We start from the raw sequence: 19,158 nt of genomic DNA, 5'->3' as shown, positions 1-19,158 counted from the left end.
ATCCAGCCACCTTCCTGTGTCTCCTGCAGGAGTAATTTCCATACCTAAGTGTGCCGGTATATTGCCAGGAGCTGTGCTATGGACACTGTTGTCACAGAGCCCTGGTCCTCAATAAATCCGGCCACCTTCCTGTGTCTCCTGCAGGAGTAATTACCATACCTGAGTGTACCGGTATATTGCCAGGAGCTGTGCTATGGACACTGTTGTCACAGAGCCCTGGTCCCCAATAAATCCGGCCACCTTCCTGTGTCTCCTGCAGGAGTAATTTCCATACCTGAGTGTGCCGGTATATTGCCAGGAGCTGTGCTATGGACACTGATGTCACAAAACCCTGGTCCCCAATAAATCCAGCCACCTTCCTGTGTCTCCTGCAGGAGTAATGTCCATACCTGAGTGTGCCGGTATAGTGCCAGGTGCTGTGCTATAGACACTGTTGTCACAGAGCCCAGGTCCCCAATAAATCCAGCCACCTTCCTGTGTCTCCTGCAGGAGTAATTTCCATACCTGAGTGTGCCCGTATATTGCCAGGAGCTGTGCTATGGACACTGATGTCACAGAGCTCTGGTCCGCAATAAATCCAGCCACCTTCCTGTGTCTCCTGCAGGAGTAATTTCCATACCTGAGTGTGCCGGTATAGTGCCAGGACCTGTGCTATGGACACTGTTGTCACAGAGCCCTGGTCCCCAATAAATCCAGCCACCTTCCTGTGTCTCCTGCAGGAGTAATTTCCATACCTGAGTGTGCCGGTATATTGCCAGGAGCTGTGCTATGGACACTGTTGTCACTGAACCCTGGTCCCCAATAAATCCGTCCACCTTCCCGTGTCTCCTACAGGAGTAATTTCCATACCTGTGTGTGCCGGTATATTGCCAGGAGCTGTGCTATGGACACTGTTGTCACAGAGCCCTGGTCCCCAATAAATCCAGCCACCTTCCTGTGTCTCCTGCAGGAGTAATTTGGCACCGTCTGTCCCGGACCAGAGAGTATTTGTAAAACGCTTTTCACAGCCTTCCTATTGTCAGCGCAGGAATCGTACAGCTGATATCCCAGAGTCACATTCGGTAATAGGTCCGGGTCCTTATTTATTTCATTAACAGCAAAGAGAAAAACCAGCAAATATTTGTAATAGAGGGGCACGGGCCTGAGGAGATACAAAGTGTACAGGAAATTAAACGAATTAAAGAGAATCTGTATTGTTAAAATCGCACAAAAGTAAACATACCAGTGCGTTAGGGGACATCTCCTATTACCCTCTGTCACAATTTCGCCGCTCCTTGCCGCATTAAAAGTGGTTAAAAACAGTTTTAAAAAGTTTGTTTATAAACAAACAAAATGGCCACCAAAACAGGAAGTAGATTGATGTACAGTATGTCCACACATAGAAAATACATCCATACACAAGCAGGCTGTATACAGCCTTCCTTTTGAATCTCAAGAGATCATTGTGTGTTTCTTTCCCCCTGCAGCTATCATCCACTGAAGTGTCAGGCTGTTTCTTCCTGCAGAGTGCAGACAGCTCTGCCTGTATGTAATCCTCAGTATGTGAAAGCCCAGCCAGCTCAGAGGACGATTTATCCAGCTTGTAAAAGATAAGAGAGAAGAGAGAAGCTGCTCTAATCCTAAATAACACACAGGCAGTGTGCAGAGAGGGGCCTGGAGGGGGGAGTTCATAGCAGAACCACAACACTGAAGAACTTGGCAGTCTTCCAGACACAGGCCGACAAGTCTGACAGGGGAAAGATACATTGATTTATTACAGAGACTGTGATAGCAGAAAGTGCTGCAGTAAGCCAGAACACATTAGAATAGCTTTTGGAACTTGTAGGATGATAAAAAAAAGGATGCAATTTTTGTTACGGAGTCTCTTTAAGGGTATGGGCTCGATTCACAAAGCGGTGCTAACCTAGTTAGCACGCTTAAAGGCTTTGGCCATGCTAACTAGGGTGTTAAGTAGTTAGCACGCACAAAGATTCAAGAAGTGGCGCACAAAGTTTATGCGTAAAACTTTATGCGCATAAAGTTTCGCGCTGCACAATGTCTGGTTTATAGCAAAATTAAGATAAAAAAAATATATTTTATTTATACCAATATTAAAAAAAGCAAGGCTCTTTTGATTTATAAGAAACTTTAAAAAATGCTGCACATACAGACTGAGCTTTCAAAGATTAAAGAAAATTAAAAATATATAATACAGAATGTCAGAGCCTTTTCAGAATGTAGCTAGGCTTACCCTATAGAGGAGGAGGCGGAGCTTGGGTTTTTATCAGTCGTCTTTAGGGCTGATCGGAAGAGGCGATTTCCGATATTGCGGTAATTCCGCCTTCCGCTATAACAAATTCCTCTACCGCTACATTCCGGCGGTTTAATTCTGCATTCCGGCGGAACAATTTCCACAATGTTAAAGGGAACCTAATGGATGTTTCCTTTTAAACAAATACCAGTTCCCTGGCAGTCCTGCTGATCTCTTTGGCTGCAGCAGTGGCTGAATCACAGACCTGAAACAAGCATGCAGCTACTCCAGTCTGCCTTCAGTCAGAGCACCTGATCTGCTGCATGCTTGTTCAGGGGCTGTGGCTAAAAGTATAAGAGACACAGGGTCAGCAGGAGAGTCAGGCAACTGGTATTATTTTAAAAGGAAAAATCCACATCCTTCTCAGTTTAGGTTCCCTTTAAAAGGAATTCTGTACATTTCCGAGGTATTACTCACAGGCTCATTTGAAACATCGTTTTTGAAACATCGTAGGCCATGGGACCTAGCAGGTGGTTTCACTGAGGTCATCACAATTTTTTTTTTGGAGCAGCAGGAATTGTCGTAGGCCATGGGACCTAGAGGTTGTTCCACAGCAGTCATTATAATTTTTTTGTGAGCAGCAGGAGAAGTTGTAGGCCAAAAGCATAGGGCTAGGATAGAATATAACATCGGACAGCTGCAAAAGCTGCATTTTCATGATCTTAAAAAGCAAAAATATGCAATGATAGTGATAGGCAGCAGAGTTTGAGAAGGAGACCATTTGAGGCTTTAAAAACAGCAACATTTTAATTTAGTCTGTCTAATCTTCATTATGAATCAGTGAGAGGACCCTTGTAATTATCACTGATTCATGACTTGTTCATTTTTATGAACGTTAGCATGTCCACATTGTCTGTGGACAGACGGGTCCATTACTCGGTGACCATCCCACCTGCAGCACTAACTATTCACTCAGAAAGAACACTGGCAGCGGGGCATGCAAGAACCTCCAGTGCATACTGAGTGAGCTCAGGCCAGGTATCCAGTTGTTTTGTCCAATACTCCATGGGGTCATCATTACTCTCCATATTGTCTGGAGCACTAGCCGACCCCAAGTAATCATTCACCATACGGGCCAGCCGATGACGGTGACTACTTTGCCCGCTGGTGGTGCTGCTGCTACAAGGAGTATCTGGCATTGTCTGGATAAAATTCCTTCAACATATTGGCTAATGGTGCTGCTGCTGGGAGTGGGACCACCAGACCTTTGCTGAGTATGATGAGGCTTGGTAGCTTGGGCCCGGGATACAGGTTCAGGAAATGCATCTTCTACCCAAGGAAGAAGGGCATCCCGGATTTGGCTCATCCTGGCGTCTGCTTGGGAGGGGGGTATGAACTGCTGCATTTTCCCCTTGCACCAGGGATCTAAGATGGTGGCCACCCACACGTCGAGCCTTGATTTTAGAGTTTTAATCCGGGGGTCCTTACGGAGGCATTGGAGCATATGCGCAGCCATAGGGAAGAGATGTCTGCCATTAATCACCTCTTCCTGGCTGTCAGAACTGTTGTCATGTTCCAGCTCCACATCACAATCTTCTTCCAACCCCCAGACAATGGGCTCTTCCACTTCCACAAGCTCTGCCTCCTCATCCAGGACTGGAGCATGCTCACTCACTCCCCCACTTGACTGACCACTATTCAGTAGGGCTTTCTCCACCCTGTCCAAGCAGTTTGTCAAGAGCCTGGTCCAGCATAAAGACAAAAGGGAGCACTTCTGATATGCTGCAGTGCTCCTCACTAACCAATTTTGTTGCCTGCTCAAATGGCTCCAAGACTTTACACACCTGTCCAATCAGCTGACACTGGTCCCCAGTAATGTAGTCCAGTGGCCCTGTTCTGGAGGAAGATGTCTGAGACAGGTATAGCCTGACCGCCATTCGCTGCTCCCACAACCTCTCCAGCATGTGGAGGGTGGAGTTCCACCACGTTGGACAATCTGAAATAAGCCTATGCTGCGTTAGGCTATGGCAGCGCTGCAACAGTTTCAAGGCCGCGGTGGCAGTTGTGGAGCGACGGTTGTGGGCTGACACGTTTCGTGCTGAGGCCACAGCATCCTTCAACCCATCAAAAGTGTGTAAGAACTTCTGGACTACAAGGTTGAAGATGTGGGCCAAGCAAGGTAAGTGAGTGTAGTCACCTTCAGAAATGGCAGCCAGCATGTTGGCACCATTATCAGACACCACTACACCTGTCTCCAGTTTTTGGAGGGACAACTACTGCCGAATATGGTCCTGTAAGGCTGCAAGGATTACAGATCTGGTGTGCTTATTCTCGTCCATGTATTCATGTTTCAGCACTGCTTGGCATCGATGGTGCTGCAGACCAGTGTAGGAGCAGGACCATTTGCTGGGAGGCTCAGCAACGACGGACTGGGCTTGGACAGAACAGGTAGCAGAGGGAAGTAGAACAGGCCTCCCCTTCAACCCACGTGGCAGCACCACCAGCTGAGATGCCCCAGATCTTGCACCCTCCTCACCACCATGGAGGGTGACCCAATGGGCGGTAAAAGTTAGATACTTTCCCTGCCCATGCCTGCTGCTCCAGCCATCCATAGTGAAGTGCACCTTGCCACCGATAGCGTGATCCATAGACCGGCCGACACACTGACAGACGGGAAAGCACATGCAGGCTGCTGCCCAACTGTCTGCTCTGTTTCTCCATGCTGCTCACGCCTGCTAGTGCCTAACCCACCAGATGGTGACCACGTTGGATCAGCCACCTCATCATCCAAAACCATAAGTGACTCTTCTGGACCTTCCACCTGGCCACGAAAAACCTCTGTAGTTGACTGGTGGTGATGTTGATTGGTGGTGACACAAGCTCCCAGTTGTGATGGATTACTGGATGAAGAAAACACAGTGGCCATTTCTGTCACCACAGAACCCACCACTTCTTGGGAGCTTGGTCCCATGGTCTCCTCCAATGCCTCATCCAGGGGCATAACTAGAAATCACTGGGCTCCCCTGCGAATACTTGGATGCCCCCCCTAGGTGCCAAATAATCGTAATGGGGCAGCGTTTCACTGTAAATTAATTGTAAAGTGGGCAGCATTTCACCAGACAATTGTAATGTGGGCCAGAAAATCGTAATGTGGGCAGAGTTCACCAGGCAATCGTAATGTGGGCCAGAAAATCATAATGTGGGCAGCAGTCACCAGAAAATTGTAACGTGGGCAGCGGTCACCAGAAAATTGTAACGTGGCCAGCAGTCACCAGAAAATTGTAACGTGGGCAGCAGTCACCAGAAAATTGTAACGTGGACAGCATTCACCAGACAATCGTAATGTGGGCAGCGTTCACCAGAATATCGTAATGTGGGCAGCGTTAACCAGAAAATCGTAACGTGGACAGCATTCACCAGACAATCGTAACGTGGGCAGTGTTCACCAGAAAATCGTAATGTGGGCCAAAAAATCGTAATGTGGGCAGCGTTCACCAGAAAATCGCAATGTGGGCAGCAGACACCAGAAAATCGCAATGTGGGCAGCAGTCACCAGAAAATCGCAATGTGGGCAGCAGGCACCAGAATATCGCAATGTGGGCAGCAGACACCAGAAAAAAAATGCCCCTGTAAAAAAAAAACAATTCACTTACCTGTCAGGAGTCTCTCCCGGCCTCTGGTGCCCAGCTCCTCCAGCGACTATGCTCCTGTGCGCTGTGACTGCAGCACATCTCCCGCGCTGAGTCTGACAGGTAGAGTGCAGGGCTACGGCAAGATGGTGCCCGAAGCCCTGTACTGGAGACACAAATAGTCTCCAGTGCAGGGCTTCTTTGGCAGCCATCTTGCCGTAGCCCTGCTCTGCCTGCCGGAGGAATATGCAGGCTGCTTGAGCGGGGCTGCGGGGAATGAACTGGTGCAGCGTCTATTAGACGCTGCGGCCAGTTGAGCACCTTGCTGGAGGGTACAGAATCGGGCGGGCGGCAGCACTCCCCCCGTGCACAGTGAGCGGGCTCCCGAGCAGCCCCGGGCCCCCCTGCGGGTGATGGGGTCGCATCCCCGGTAGGTACGCCGGTGGCCTCATCCCAATCCTTCTGCACACCTCTCTCATCGACATACAGTAGGTGTGCTTTAAAGGGGAACTGAAGTAAGAGGTATACAGAGGCTGCCATATTTATTTCCTTTTAAGAAATACCAGTTGCCTGGCAGCCCTGCTGGTCTATTTCTCTGCAGTAGTGTCTGAATAACACCAGAAACAAGCATGCAGCTAGTCTTGTCAGATCTGACTTTCAAGTCTAAAACCCTTGATTTGCTGCATGCTTGTTCAGGGGCTATGGCTAATAGTATTAGAGGCAGAGGATCAGCAGGGCTGCCAGGCAACTGGTATTGCTTAAAAGGAAATAAACATGGCAGCCTCCATATACCTCTCTCTTCAGTTCCTCTTTATTTCTGGAAAAGAGTACTGGGAGCAGAGCCGGAACAAGGTCCTCCAGCACCCAAGGCTGAGCCACCAAAGTGCGCCCCTCCATTCAGTAGGAGACCTTAGGCAAGTCTTCCTAACACTGCTACTGCCTATAGAGCGTGCCCTAGTGGCTGCAGCTCTGGCGCTTTGAGTCCGCCACGAGAAAAGTGTGATATAAATGTTATTTGTCTTGTCTAATTTTTCTTTTGGATTGAGCATAAATGGTACATGGTAGGCTAGCTTCAGCTAGTAGTGTTGGTGGTATAATGGATATGTTAGTTACCTACCATACACTGAGACCTGGGTTCAATCCCCAGCCACGGTATGTAAGCTGGCTTTTGAAATACTGGAATTCCCTGGCAGAAGAAACTCAAAAGAAGAAAGTAGCTGTAAAAGCACCACACTGGACCAAAGTGTAGAAATATATCAAAAAGGTACATCTTTATTTCAACATCATGAGGATAATAAAACATTAAAAACAAGACCATGGGTCTGGGGTCCCCAAATAAAATATATAAATATGTGTAGATATAACCCTAGCACTGTAAATAAGTGACAAAAATGATAATAACACTGCAGTGCTAGGTGCAAACACATACAACTCTCAAGAGTGCTCAAAAATGGAAACAATCAATAAAAATAAATGAAAATCTATGCTCCAAAATGCATGTAATTATATAATAGTATAAGTAATTGATGAAACACAAAGTGCAAAAAATGTGGTTACCAAGAATGGTATTGCATATAAAGTGACACGTGGGCCTCCTCAGAAGCGGGCGGTTTCCCGCGAGGTGCACTAAGGCGTTCCGTTCGCCTGGGGTCCCCTCAACTCTCTCTTGTGCCACATCTATGTGAGTATCTGCTTATCCCTTCATATCCTACGCTCCATTTCGCCTATTTGCACATTTTTTGCACCCATTACTGTATTGACCATTCAATACATTGGTGTTGCCATTTGCACAGAGGTTCTTATTTTGATTACTGACTTTTTGCACGTGTCACTTTATATGCAATACCATTCTTGGTAACCACATTTTTTGCACTTTGTGTTTCATCAATTACTTATACTATTATATAATTACATGCATTTTGGAGCATAGATTTTCATTTATTTTTATTGATTGTTTCCATTTTTGAGCACTCTTGAGAGTTGTATGTGTTTGCACCTAGCACTGCAGTGTTATTATCATTTTTGTCACTTATTTACAGTGCTAGGGTTATATCTACACATATTTATATATTTTATTTGGGGACCCATGGTCTTGTTTTTAATGTTTTATTATCCACATGATGTTGAAATAAAGATGTATCTTTTTGATATATTTCTACACTTTGGTCCAGTGTGGTGCTTTTACAGCTACTTTCTTCTTTTGAGTTTAATGTGACTATTTAGCTGTCAGCACGCCTAGACCTTATGTATTGTTACTATTACAATTATCTCATTAGTGGTGCTTGTTTCCATTTTTTGATGTAGCTTCCCTGTCAGAAGAGACCCTCCTCCCTCCAGGTAAGAGGGAAGAGGTAATAGCTAGAAGGGTGGAGGGGTAAGCCTACAAGGCACTAATTGAACTCTCCCTAGCAGTGTGTGTGTAGCAGCTGTCCCTTAACTAATTAGTATAGGCAGACGAGTGAGTCAAATGGCTCAAGGACCTTGCCTTGTATAAGGGGGGTGGGGCTCCACCAGTGAGTGCAGGCTGATTGACAACAATGTGCCTGCTGACTGTGATGTAGAGGTCAAAGTTTTGCTCAATAGAGCATTATGGGGCAAATCGAACTTCCGGGGAAAGTTCGCCTTTGGCAGGCGAACGCGAACCACCGAAGTTCGCCGGGAACCGCTCGGGACATCTCTAGCAGTGATCTGTCCCCCTGTCCTTACCTCAGACACAACATCCCCACCTCTGTCCTGTCACCATGCAGTGATCTGTTTCCCTGTCCTTACCTCAGACACAACATCCCCACCTCTGTCCTGTCACCATGCAGTGATCTGTCCCCCTGTCCTTACCTCAGACACAACATCCCTACCTCTGTCCTGTCACCCTGCAGTGATCTGTCCCCCTGTCCTTACCTCAGACACAACATCCCCACCTCTCTCCTGTCACCATGCAGTGATCTGTCCCCCTGTCCTTACCTCAGACACAACATCCCCACCTCTGTCCTGTCACCATGCAGTGATCTGTCCCCCTCCCCTTACCTCATACACAACACCCCCACCTCTGTCCTGTCACCATGCAGTGATCTGTCCCCCTGTCCTTACCTCAGACACAACATCCCCACCTCTGTCCTGTCACCATGCAGTGATCTGTCCCCCTCCCCTTACCTCAGACACAACATCCCCACCTCTCTCCTGTCATCATGCAGTGATCTGTCCCCCTGTCCTTACCTCAGACACAACATCCCCACCTCTGTCCTGTCACCATGCAGTGATCTGTCCCCCTGTCCTTACCTCAGACACAACATCCCCACCTCTGTCCTGTCACCATGCAGTGATCTGTCCCCCTGCCCTTACCTCAGACACAACATCCCCACCTCTGTCCTGTCACCATGCAGTGATCTGTCCCCCTGTCCTTACCTCAGACACAACATCCCACCTCTGTCCTGTCACCATGCAGCAATCTGTCCCCCTTTCCTTACCTCAGACACAACAACCTCACCTCTGTCCTGTCACCATGCAGTGATCTGTCCCCCTCCCCTTACCTCAGACACAACATTCCCGCCTCTGTCCTGTCACCATGCAGTGATCTGTTCCCCTGTCCTTACCTCAGACACAACATCCCCACCTCTGTCCTGTCACCATGCAGTGATCTGTCCCCCTGTCCTTACCTCAGACACAACACCCCCACCTCTGTCCTGTCACCATGCAGTGATCTGTCCCCCTGTCCTTACCTCAGACACAACATCCTCACCTCTGTCCTGTCACCATGCAGTGATCTGTCCCCCTGTCCTTACCTCAGACACAACATCCCCACCTCTATCCTGTCACCATGCAGTGATCTGTCCCCCTGTCCTTACCTCAGACACAACATCCTCACCTCTGTCCTGTCACCATGCAGTGATCTGTCCCCCTGTCCTTACCTCAGACACAACATCCCCACCTCTATCCTGTCACCATGCAGTGATCTGTCCCCCTGTCCTTACCTCAGACACAACATCCCCACCTCTCTCCTTTCACCATGCAGTGATCTGTCTCCCTATCCTTACCTCAGACAAAACTTTCCCACCTCTGTCCTGTCACCGTGCAGTGCTCTGTCCCCCTGTCCTTACCTCAGACACAACATCCCCACCTCTGTCCTGTCACCGTGCAGTGATCTGTCCCCCTGTCCTTGCCTCAGACACAATATCCCCTCCTCTGTCCTGTCACCATGCAGTGCTCTGTCCCCTGTCCTTACCTCAGACACATCCCTACATCTGTCCTGTCACCATGCAGTGATCTGTTTCCCTGCCCTTACCTCAGACACAACATCCCCACCTCTGTCCTGTCACCCTGCAGTTATCTTTCCCCCTGCCCTTACCTCAGACACGACATTCCCACCTCTGTCCTGTCACCATGCAGTGATCTGTCTCCCTGTCCTTACCTCAGACACAACATCCCCACCTTTTTCCAGTCCCCATGAAGTGATCTTTCCCCCTGTCCTTACCTCAGACACAACATCCCCACCTCTGTCCTGTCACCATGCAGTGATCTGTCCCCCTGTCCTTACCTCAGACACAATATCCCCACCTCTGTCCTGTCACCATCAGTGGTGCTCACCGCCAGGTCGTGATCACGCTTACGCGTGGATTCACGACCATTTTGACGCATTCCGCCTCGGACACGCTAAGCCGTGAATAGATTTTCAACCACGAAAATCTGCTTCGGCTACGCGTGAATGCGGACAGAAATCCGCATTCACGCTCGTGAAACCCGGGGCTGAAGTCGTGGTTTGCGGAAATGCGTCAAACTATGCGGAAGTGACACATTGCAGGCCAATCAGAGTGCCCCAGCCAGGCCCTAGCAACCAATCACAGGAGGGGAGCTATGCCCTCCCCTCCTGAATATAAAGCGGCGGCCATGATGGAAAAGCTCTGTCCTTGCTACTAGACTGTGGTGCTGAGAGGATTATCTCCAGGCCATTGTTGTTTGAGCAAGTGCATTTATTGTGTTAAAAACAAAGCGTTTTTTTTGCTAACACTGCTCTTATACTGTACACAGTTAGCTAGTCAGTGAGTGATTGCTGTAGTTAGTTGTAGTCAGTGTAGTGTAGTGGGAGTGTGGGAGTCTAGTGATTATTTAACTGTGTGTAGTGCTGTTCAGTGCTACAGTGTAGTGGGAGTGGGGATTATCTGTGTGTAGAGTGCAGGCAGGCAGGTTAGTGCAGCTGCAGTGTTCACTTGTATATTCCAGTGACAGTTATACACTTGTACTATTTGCAGGCAGCCAGTCACACCGCTGGCGCCGCCACTCTCTGCCAGCGCTGTTCATTCATTCTGTCAGTGACCTTGTGCCGTGCCCAGTGCCCACTGCTCGCTCGCTCGCTGGCATATGAGCATCTCATTACACAGTGTGACATCCTTGTGTGCCCACTGCATCCTTCAGTGACCTAGTTGTATATCCAGTGCCCACTGCTGTGCCCACTGCATCCTTCAGTGACCTTGTACTGTGGCCACTGCATCCTTCAGTGACCTAGTTGTATATCCAGTGCCCACTGCTGTGCCCACTGCATCCTTCAGTGACCTTGTACTGTGCCCACTTCATCCTTCAGTGACCTTGAACTGTGCCCACTGCATCCTTCAGTGACCTTGTACTGTGGCCACTGCATCCTTCAGTGACCTAGTTGTATATCCAGTGCCCACTGCTGTGCCCACTGCATCCTTCAGTGACCTTGTACTGTGGCCACTGCATCCTTCAGTGACCTAGTTGTATATCCAGTGCCCACTGCTGTGCCCACTGCATCCTTCAGTGACCTTGTACTGTGGCCACTGCATCCTTCAGTGACCTTGTGCTGTGCCCACTGCATCCTTCAGTGACCTTGTACTGTGCCCACTGCATCCAGTGATTCATTACTAGCAACATGTCTGGCAGGGTTTCGCGGGGTGAGAGGAAAGGGAGTTCAATTGCCTCAGCCACTTCTGGGACTGCTCCACGTCCAGGGAGAGGACGCCCAGCTGTACGTGGTCGTGATGCAGCAGAAAAGGGGGCAGCAAAGCCTGGGCCGAGTCAGCGGACGCCATTGTCCAAATATTTTAAAGTTTCTGGTCCCCGTGTGGTGGTTGAGCAAATGGAACCTGACGTACTCATGGACATCATGACTTCCTCCCAGACCTCTACTGTGAGCACCACTCCAAGCAGTAGCAGCAGCAGCCAACATCCCACGCTTGTTGTGACATCCACCCCAGCACCCACTGGTCAGCAGCCCTCCCAGGATGACAGCGTTCTGTCCCTCAGTCCGGCATCTGGAAACCTGCTGATGCAAGAAGCAGCACAGGACTTACTGGGGACTGATGTGGCAGAGATTGAGATCGGGCCACAATCACAAGCGTTGTTGAGTTCTGGTGATGAAGAAGAGGGGTCTGTGTCTGGGGATGTAGGGACAGAAGAGGAGGCGGGGGAGTCAGAGGAAGAGCTGGATTATGATGATGCTGCTGATGATGACGTTGTGGACCCTAACTATATGCAGCCTGCTGAGTCCGTGGAAGAATGGTCAGAACAGGATGACGAGTCACCTCGGCCTAGGCAAGGATATCGCCATATGTCAGGCAGGGGCAGGGGCATCGGCAGCAGTGGGCGTGGAGGAAGTAGACAGGACACTGCTTCAGCCGGCACCACCACCATGCAACCCCCGGCAACTACTACCACACATTGCTCCGCTGCACCCTCTGCTAGTGGGGGCCGCAGTAAATTAAAGTCACCAGTGTGGGATTGCTTTGAGGAATGTACTGATGACAAAAGGTATGCGGTGTGCAGGTTATGCAGCAAAAGATTGAGCCGTGGGAAAAGTCTGAGCAAGATGCCGCGAGTATGCGGACTTTAAGAGGAAGCAGGCACTGCTGGCAGGGGTTCCTGAGAGCAGAAGGCCCACCAGCGCAGCAGCATCCTCCCTCCCTCAGGGTCGTGAATCCCCCACAGCAGCAGCAGTAGTAGCACGCAAGCGCTCTTCCACCTCGGCTGCTCAGGACACAGACATTGAGGCTGGCAGCCAGTGTTCGTCTCTCTCCTCTGTCTCCCCTGCATCCCAGCGTCGTCAGACCCTGCTGAGCGACACCTTTCAGGGTCTGACCAAGCCTCTGCCTCCAAGCCACAGGCGGATCCACAAACTAAATGGCTTGCTGGCCCGGGCCATGGCATCACAGCTGCTTCCCTACTCCCTGGTGCAGGAGGGGAGCGCCATGCGGACGCTGCTCCAATTTGGCATCCCCGAGTGGCAAGTCCCCAGTCGCCACTATTTCAGCAGGAGCGCGATCCCAGCACTCCACAAGTTTGCGGTGGAAAACGTGGCCCGTTCCCTGGACTACTCTGTGGGCAAGCGGGTCCACGTGACCATGGACTCGTGGAGTAGCAGATTTGGGACAGGTCGCTACCTGTCCTTTACGGCCCACTGGGTGACACTGATGGAAGGGAGGGAGGACAAGAGCGCATCAGCCCAGCTAGTGGTGCCACCACGCGGGATCAGGGGGGATGCAGAAGGGTCCTGTCACGACACTCCCTCAGCACCCGGAAAGCAAGCCCGCCTCGGCAGCAGCAGCGCCAAGCCTCGGCACTGCCAAGCCCTTTTAAAATTGGTGACCCTGGGGAAGGAGAGGCTTACGGCCACCAACGTCCTGGCCGCCCTCAGGAAGCAGGAGCGGAGGTGGCTGACCCCCAGAGGCCTGGAAGTGGGGTATGTGGCAGCCGATAACGGGGCCAACCTGGTGGCAGCAGTGCAGCAGGGAAACCTCCAGCACATCCCCTGCTTGGCCCACGTGCTCAATCTTGTGGTGCAGCGCTTCTTGCGCACCTACCAGGGGATGAGCGAGCTGCTGCAGGATGCCCGGGCGGTGGTACGCTTTTTCCGCCTGTCAGCCACTGCCTCTGCACTCTTGTCCACCTTACAGCAGCAGTATGGAAGGCCACAACACCGGATGATCATCGACATGCCAGTTCGCTGGAATTCGACTCTGGCCATGTTGGAGCGGCTGTGTCAGCACAGGCTGGCTCTTAGGGCCTACATGCTAGACCCAAGTGTCCCCAGCAACCAGCAAGTCCCCATGATTACTGCCACTCAGTGGACACTGATGCAGCAAGTATGCCTGGTGCTGAGTCCCTTCCTGGAGGCAACCAAGATGGTCAGTGAGGAGCGGGCCTCTGTGTGCCAGTGGGTGCCCTTGGTTTGTCTACTGGAGCAGGCAATGGACAATTTAATTGAGCGTGGGTATGAAGCCCTGAGGCAGTTGGAAGAACAGCAGCAGATGGCAGCACAGTCCAGCTCAGAGGAGGGCTCACAGCAGGTAGTGGAAGAGTTGGAGGTCCCTAACCTGAATGAGGAGGAGGAGGAGGAGCAGAGTGCAGCAGGCGTTGTACGTGGATGGCGGTTTGAGTAGGACAACGACATGGCACAGGAAGAGGACAGGCATGCATTATGGGACAATGGCGAGGACGAGGAAGATCTTGCTGGCAGGGCCCACTTGTTTCCCATGGCTGTGCACATGTTGCGCTGCCTTCGCAGGGACCCCCGGGTGATCCAGATGCGTTCAAGGGAGGACATCTGGATTACCTTAATGCTTGATCCCCGTCTGAAGGGGAAGCTGGGAGACTTAATGACGCCATCCACCACCGAGCAACGCACAAGGGAGTTGAAGGAGGCCCTTGTGCGCAGACTACTGGAAGCATTCCCCCAGCCTTCCACCCCCACTGTAACTGCTCTGCCAAGCCAGCAAGAGGTGCCTGCCATTGCCACTAGCAGCACAACAACAACCACTAGCAGCAGCAGCAGCAACTGGTGCCCCGGAGACCTGAAGAGCCTAAGCAAGAGCCTGTATGCAGTGCAGCAGCCCAGAACAGAGGTGCCCGCCACAGCATCCACCACCAACCAGCACAAGCAACGACTGACCACCATGGTGTCTGACTATATGGAGTCATCCAGCGGGCTCAATGACACCGACAGCCCCGTGGACCCCTTGGAGTACTGGGTCAAGAGACTGGACATCTGGAGCGAGCTTTCCCAGTACGCCCTGGAACTCCTATCCTGCCCTCCTTCCAGTGTCCTCTCAGAGAGATGCTTTAGTGCGGCCGGTGGCGTGGTCACAGAGAAGCGCTCTCGGCTCTCCCACGCCTCTGTGGACAAACTCACCTTCCTGAAAATCAACCAGGCTTGGGTGGAAGGTGAGTTTCTGGCCCCTATTGTCGGACACAGGGGGACATGAAGTGGCTGCTGCATGTGCTGTTGTTAACTATGCCTGCCTTTATAAAGACATTTACTACCTGCCTAGTGCCTACCTTGGTTAATTTTTTGGTGTTATGGTACTACTACCAGTAAGTTGCCATGGTCCTCCTTCTGAGCTGCTGAACTGACCGCCCGCTTTGTCCTCCTGACTCAGTCGCTACTACACTCTGCGTTCACACTGCCCGGGTCACCGGGTGCATTTAATTTTTTGGCCAGCACTATGACGCTGTGCTACTACTACTGTGCTGCTGCTGCTGAACTGACCGCCCGCTTTGTCCTCCTGACTCAGTCGCTACTACACTCTGCGTTCACACTGCCCGGGTCACCGGGTGCATTTCATTTTTTGGCCAGCACTATGAAGCTGTGCTACTACTACTGTGCTGCTGCTGCTGAACTGACCGCCCGCTTTGTCCTCCTGACTCAGTCGCTACTACACTCTGCGTTCACACTGCCCGGGTCGCCGGGTGCATTTAATTTTTTGGCCAGCACTATGACGCTGTGCTACTACTACTGTGCTGCTGCTGCTGAACTGACCGCCCGCTTTGTCCTCCTGACTCAGTCGCTACTACACTCTGCGTTCACACTGCCCGGGTCGCCGGGTGCATTTAATTTTTTGGCCAGCACTATGACGCTGTGCTACTACTACTGTGCTGCTGCTGCTGAACTGACCGCCCGCTTTGTCCTCCTGACTCAGTCGCTACTACACTCTGCGTGCACACTGCCCGGGTCGCCGGGTGCATTTAATTTTTTGGCCAGCACTATGACGCTGTGCTACTACTACTGTGCTGCTGCTGAAATGACCGCCCGCTTTGTCCTCCTGACTCAGTCGCTACTACACTCTGCGTGCACACTGCCCGGGTCGCCGGGTGCATTTAATTTTTTGGCCAGCACTATGACGCTGTGCTACTACTACTGTGCTGCTGAACTGACCGCCCGCTTTGTCCTCCTGACTCAGTCGCTACTACACTCAGCATTCACACTGCCCGGGTCACCGGGTGCATTTAATTTTTTGGCCAGCACTATGACGCTGTGCTGCTACTACTACCACCAGTATGTTGCCATGGTCCTTCTGTGCTGCTGAACTGACTGCCCGCATAGTCCTTCTCCTGACTCAGTCGCTACCACCACTGCACTCTGCGTTCACACTGCCCGTGTCCACTGACAACTCTGCTGCGATGTCATTGCTAATTGCTGCAAAAAAAACAAAAAAAAAAAATTACAAAAACCTCTCTGGAGCCTTTTTGCCGTCAGCCACTCATCCTCCTCCAGCGGTACCTTCGCCGCCAAGTGCCATTGGAACTCGCCTTCACCTCTTTGACTGCTTAACGCGTATATCCCTTTTTAAAACCACTTATTACCAATTAATAGCCCCATTTAAAGTGTTGATTTCACTTTAACATCCATTTTCTCTAGAAAAAAAATTTTGGGGGAATTTTTTATGTTGAAGTTATGTTGCCCTTTATCACCTCGATAATCCATGCTATTTGGGGGACTGTAGCATGTATGGGGGCTTTGTTATTAACGTTAAAAGAAAATCCGCCTCCGGGCGTGAATCCGCGCGTGATTACGCCATTCACGGGAAAAAATCCGCGTGGTTGCATGGACGCGGACGAAAATCCGCATGCAGCGGGGCCGAATGCGGATTTTTTTTTGCAACCACGCGGATTTCCGAATTCGTGGATGAGGCACATCCGAGCATCCCTGGTCACCATGCAGTGATCTGTCCCCCTGTCCTTACCTCAGACACATCCCCACATGTGTCCTGTCACCATGCAGTGATCTGTCCCCCTGTCCTTACCTCAGACACAACATCCCCACCTCTGTCCTGTCACCATGCAGTGATCTGTCCCCCTGTCCTTACCTCAGACACAACATCCCCACCTCTGTCCTGTCACCATGCAGTGATCTGTCCCCTGTCCTTACCTCAGACACAACATCCCTACCTCTGTCCTGTCACCATGCAGTGATCTGTCCCCTGTCCTTACCTCAGACACAACATCCCCGCCTCTGTCCTGTCACCATGCAGTGATCTGTACCCCTGTCCTTACCTCAGACACAACATCCCCACCTCTGTCCTGTCATCATGCAGTGATCTGTCCACCTGTCCTTACCTCATACACAACATCCCCACCTCTGTTCTGTCATCATGCAGTGATCTGTCCCCCTGTCCTTACATCAGACACAACATGCCCACCTCTGTCCTGTCACCATGCAGTGATCTGTCCCCCGTCCTTACCTCAGACACAACATCCCCACCTCTCTCCTGTCACCATGCAGTGATCTGTCCCCCTGTCCTTACCTCAGACACAACATCCCCGCCTCTGTCCTGTCACCATGCAGTGATCTGTCCCCTGTCCTTACCTCAGACACAACATCCCCACCTCTGTCCTGTCACCATGCAGTGATCTGTCCCCTGTCCTTACCTTAGACACAACATCCCCACCTCTGTCCTGTCACCATGCAGTGATCTGTCCCCCTGTCCTTACCTCAGACACAACACCCCCACCTCTGTCCTGTCACCATGCAGTGATCTGTCCCCCTGTCCTTACCTCAGACACAACACCCCCACCTCTGTCCTGTCACCATGCAGTGATCTGTCCCCTGTCCTTACCTCAGACACAACATCCCCACCTCTGTTCTGTCATCATGCAGTGATCTGTCCCCCTGTCCTTACCTCAGACACAACATGCCCACCTCTGTCCTGTCACCATGCAGTGATCTGTCCCCCGTCCTTACCTCAGACACAACATCCCCACCTCTCTCCTGTCACCATGCAGTGATCTGTCCCCCGTCCTTACCTCAGACACAACATCCCCACCTCTCTCCTGTCACCATGCAGTGATCTGTCCCCCTGTCCTTACCTCAGACACAACATCCCCGCTTCTGTCCTGTCACCATGCAGTGATCTGTCCCCTGTCCTTACCTCAGACACAACATCCCCACCTCTGTCCTGTCACCATGCAGTGATCTGTCCCCTGTCCTTACCTCAGACACAACATCCCCACCTCTGTCCTGTCACCATGCAGTGACCTGTCCCCCGTCCTTACCTCAGACACAACATCCCCACCTCTCTCCTGTCACCATGCAGTGATCTGTCCCCCTGTCCTTACCTCAGACACCACATCCCCACCTCTGTCCTGTCACCATGCAGTGATCTGTCCCCTGTCCTTACCTCAGACACAACATCCCCACCTCTGTCCTGTTACTATGCAGTGATCTGTCCCCCGTCCTTACCTCAGACACCACATCCCCACCTCTGTCCTGTCACCATGCAGTGATCTGTCCCCTGTCCTTACCTCAGACACAACATCCCCACCTCTGTCCTGTTACCATGCAGGGATCTGTCCCCTGTCCTTACCTCAGACACCACATCCCCACCTCTGTCCTGTCACCATGCAGTGATCTGTCCCCCTGTCCTTACCTCAGACACAACATCCCCACCTCTCTCCTGTCACCATGCAGTGATCTGTCCCCCTCCCCTTACCTCAGACACAACATCCCCACCTCTGTCCTGTCACCATGCAGTGATCTGTCCCCCTGTCCTTACCTCAGACACAACATCCCCACCTCTGTCCTGTCACCATGCAGTGATCTGTCCCCCTGTCCTTACCTCAGACACAACATCATGCTGTGAACAATGTCTCCGCTGCGCTCCAGGCCAGTCATAAAATAGTTCACAGTGAAGATGCCTCCGATGATGATGTCCCCGTCCTGCACATACTCATAGTCCTCTATCGCTGACACCAGGTCCAGTCTGCAGGCGGTGTGGGAGGCCTGGATCTGTGACTTACAAGGTGTCACACACAGGAGGAGGACACAGATCAGCGCTGCACAGAGGTGACAGGAGACAGCGGCTCTGTACATGGCATCCCCAGCACACAGCACTGTGTACCCCGATATCAGGCAGCAGAGGAGGAGGGGTGCGTACACCTCAGTGTCATACAGCATAGCACACAGCACTCTGTACCCCAATATCAGGCAGCAGAGCAGGAGGTGTCTGTGCAAGTCATAGTCAGGCAGGTTTGTGTGACAATGGCAGACCTTCCCTGCTTATATACACTATAGAGGGACAC

The 19,158-nt window shown here is 51.3% G+C and overlaps 1 protein-coding gene across 1 annotated transcript in view; it reads right to left on the bottom strand.

The window, feature by feature from the left end:
* Nucleotides 1-18,949, bottom strand: part of LOC137571082 (vomeronasal type-2 receptor 26-like) — a 62,596-nt gene extending 43,647 nt beyond the window's left edge. The window contains exons 1-2 of the mRNA XM_068279764.1: nt 18,696-18,949; nt 850-1,141 (exon numbers count right to left, since the gene is read on the bottom strand). Of these exons, the coding sequence (XP_068135865.1) occupies nt 850-1,141; nt 18,696-18,949 (546 nt within the window). The remainder of the gene's footprint in view (nt 1-849; nt 1,142-18,695) is intronic.
* Between the last annotated feature and the right edge of the window lie 209 nt (nt 18,950-19,158).

Source organism: Hyperolius riggenbachi, chromosome 4 (genome assembly GCF_040937935.1).
Source record: "Hyperolius riggenbachi isolate aHypRig1 chromosome 4, aHypRig1.pri, whole genome shotgun sequence".
NCBI lineage: Eukaryota > Metazoa > Chordata > Amphibia > Anura > Hyperoliidae > Hyperolius > Hyperolius riggenbachi.
This window is presented reverse-complemented; position numbering and strand designations above follow the sequence as displayed.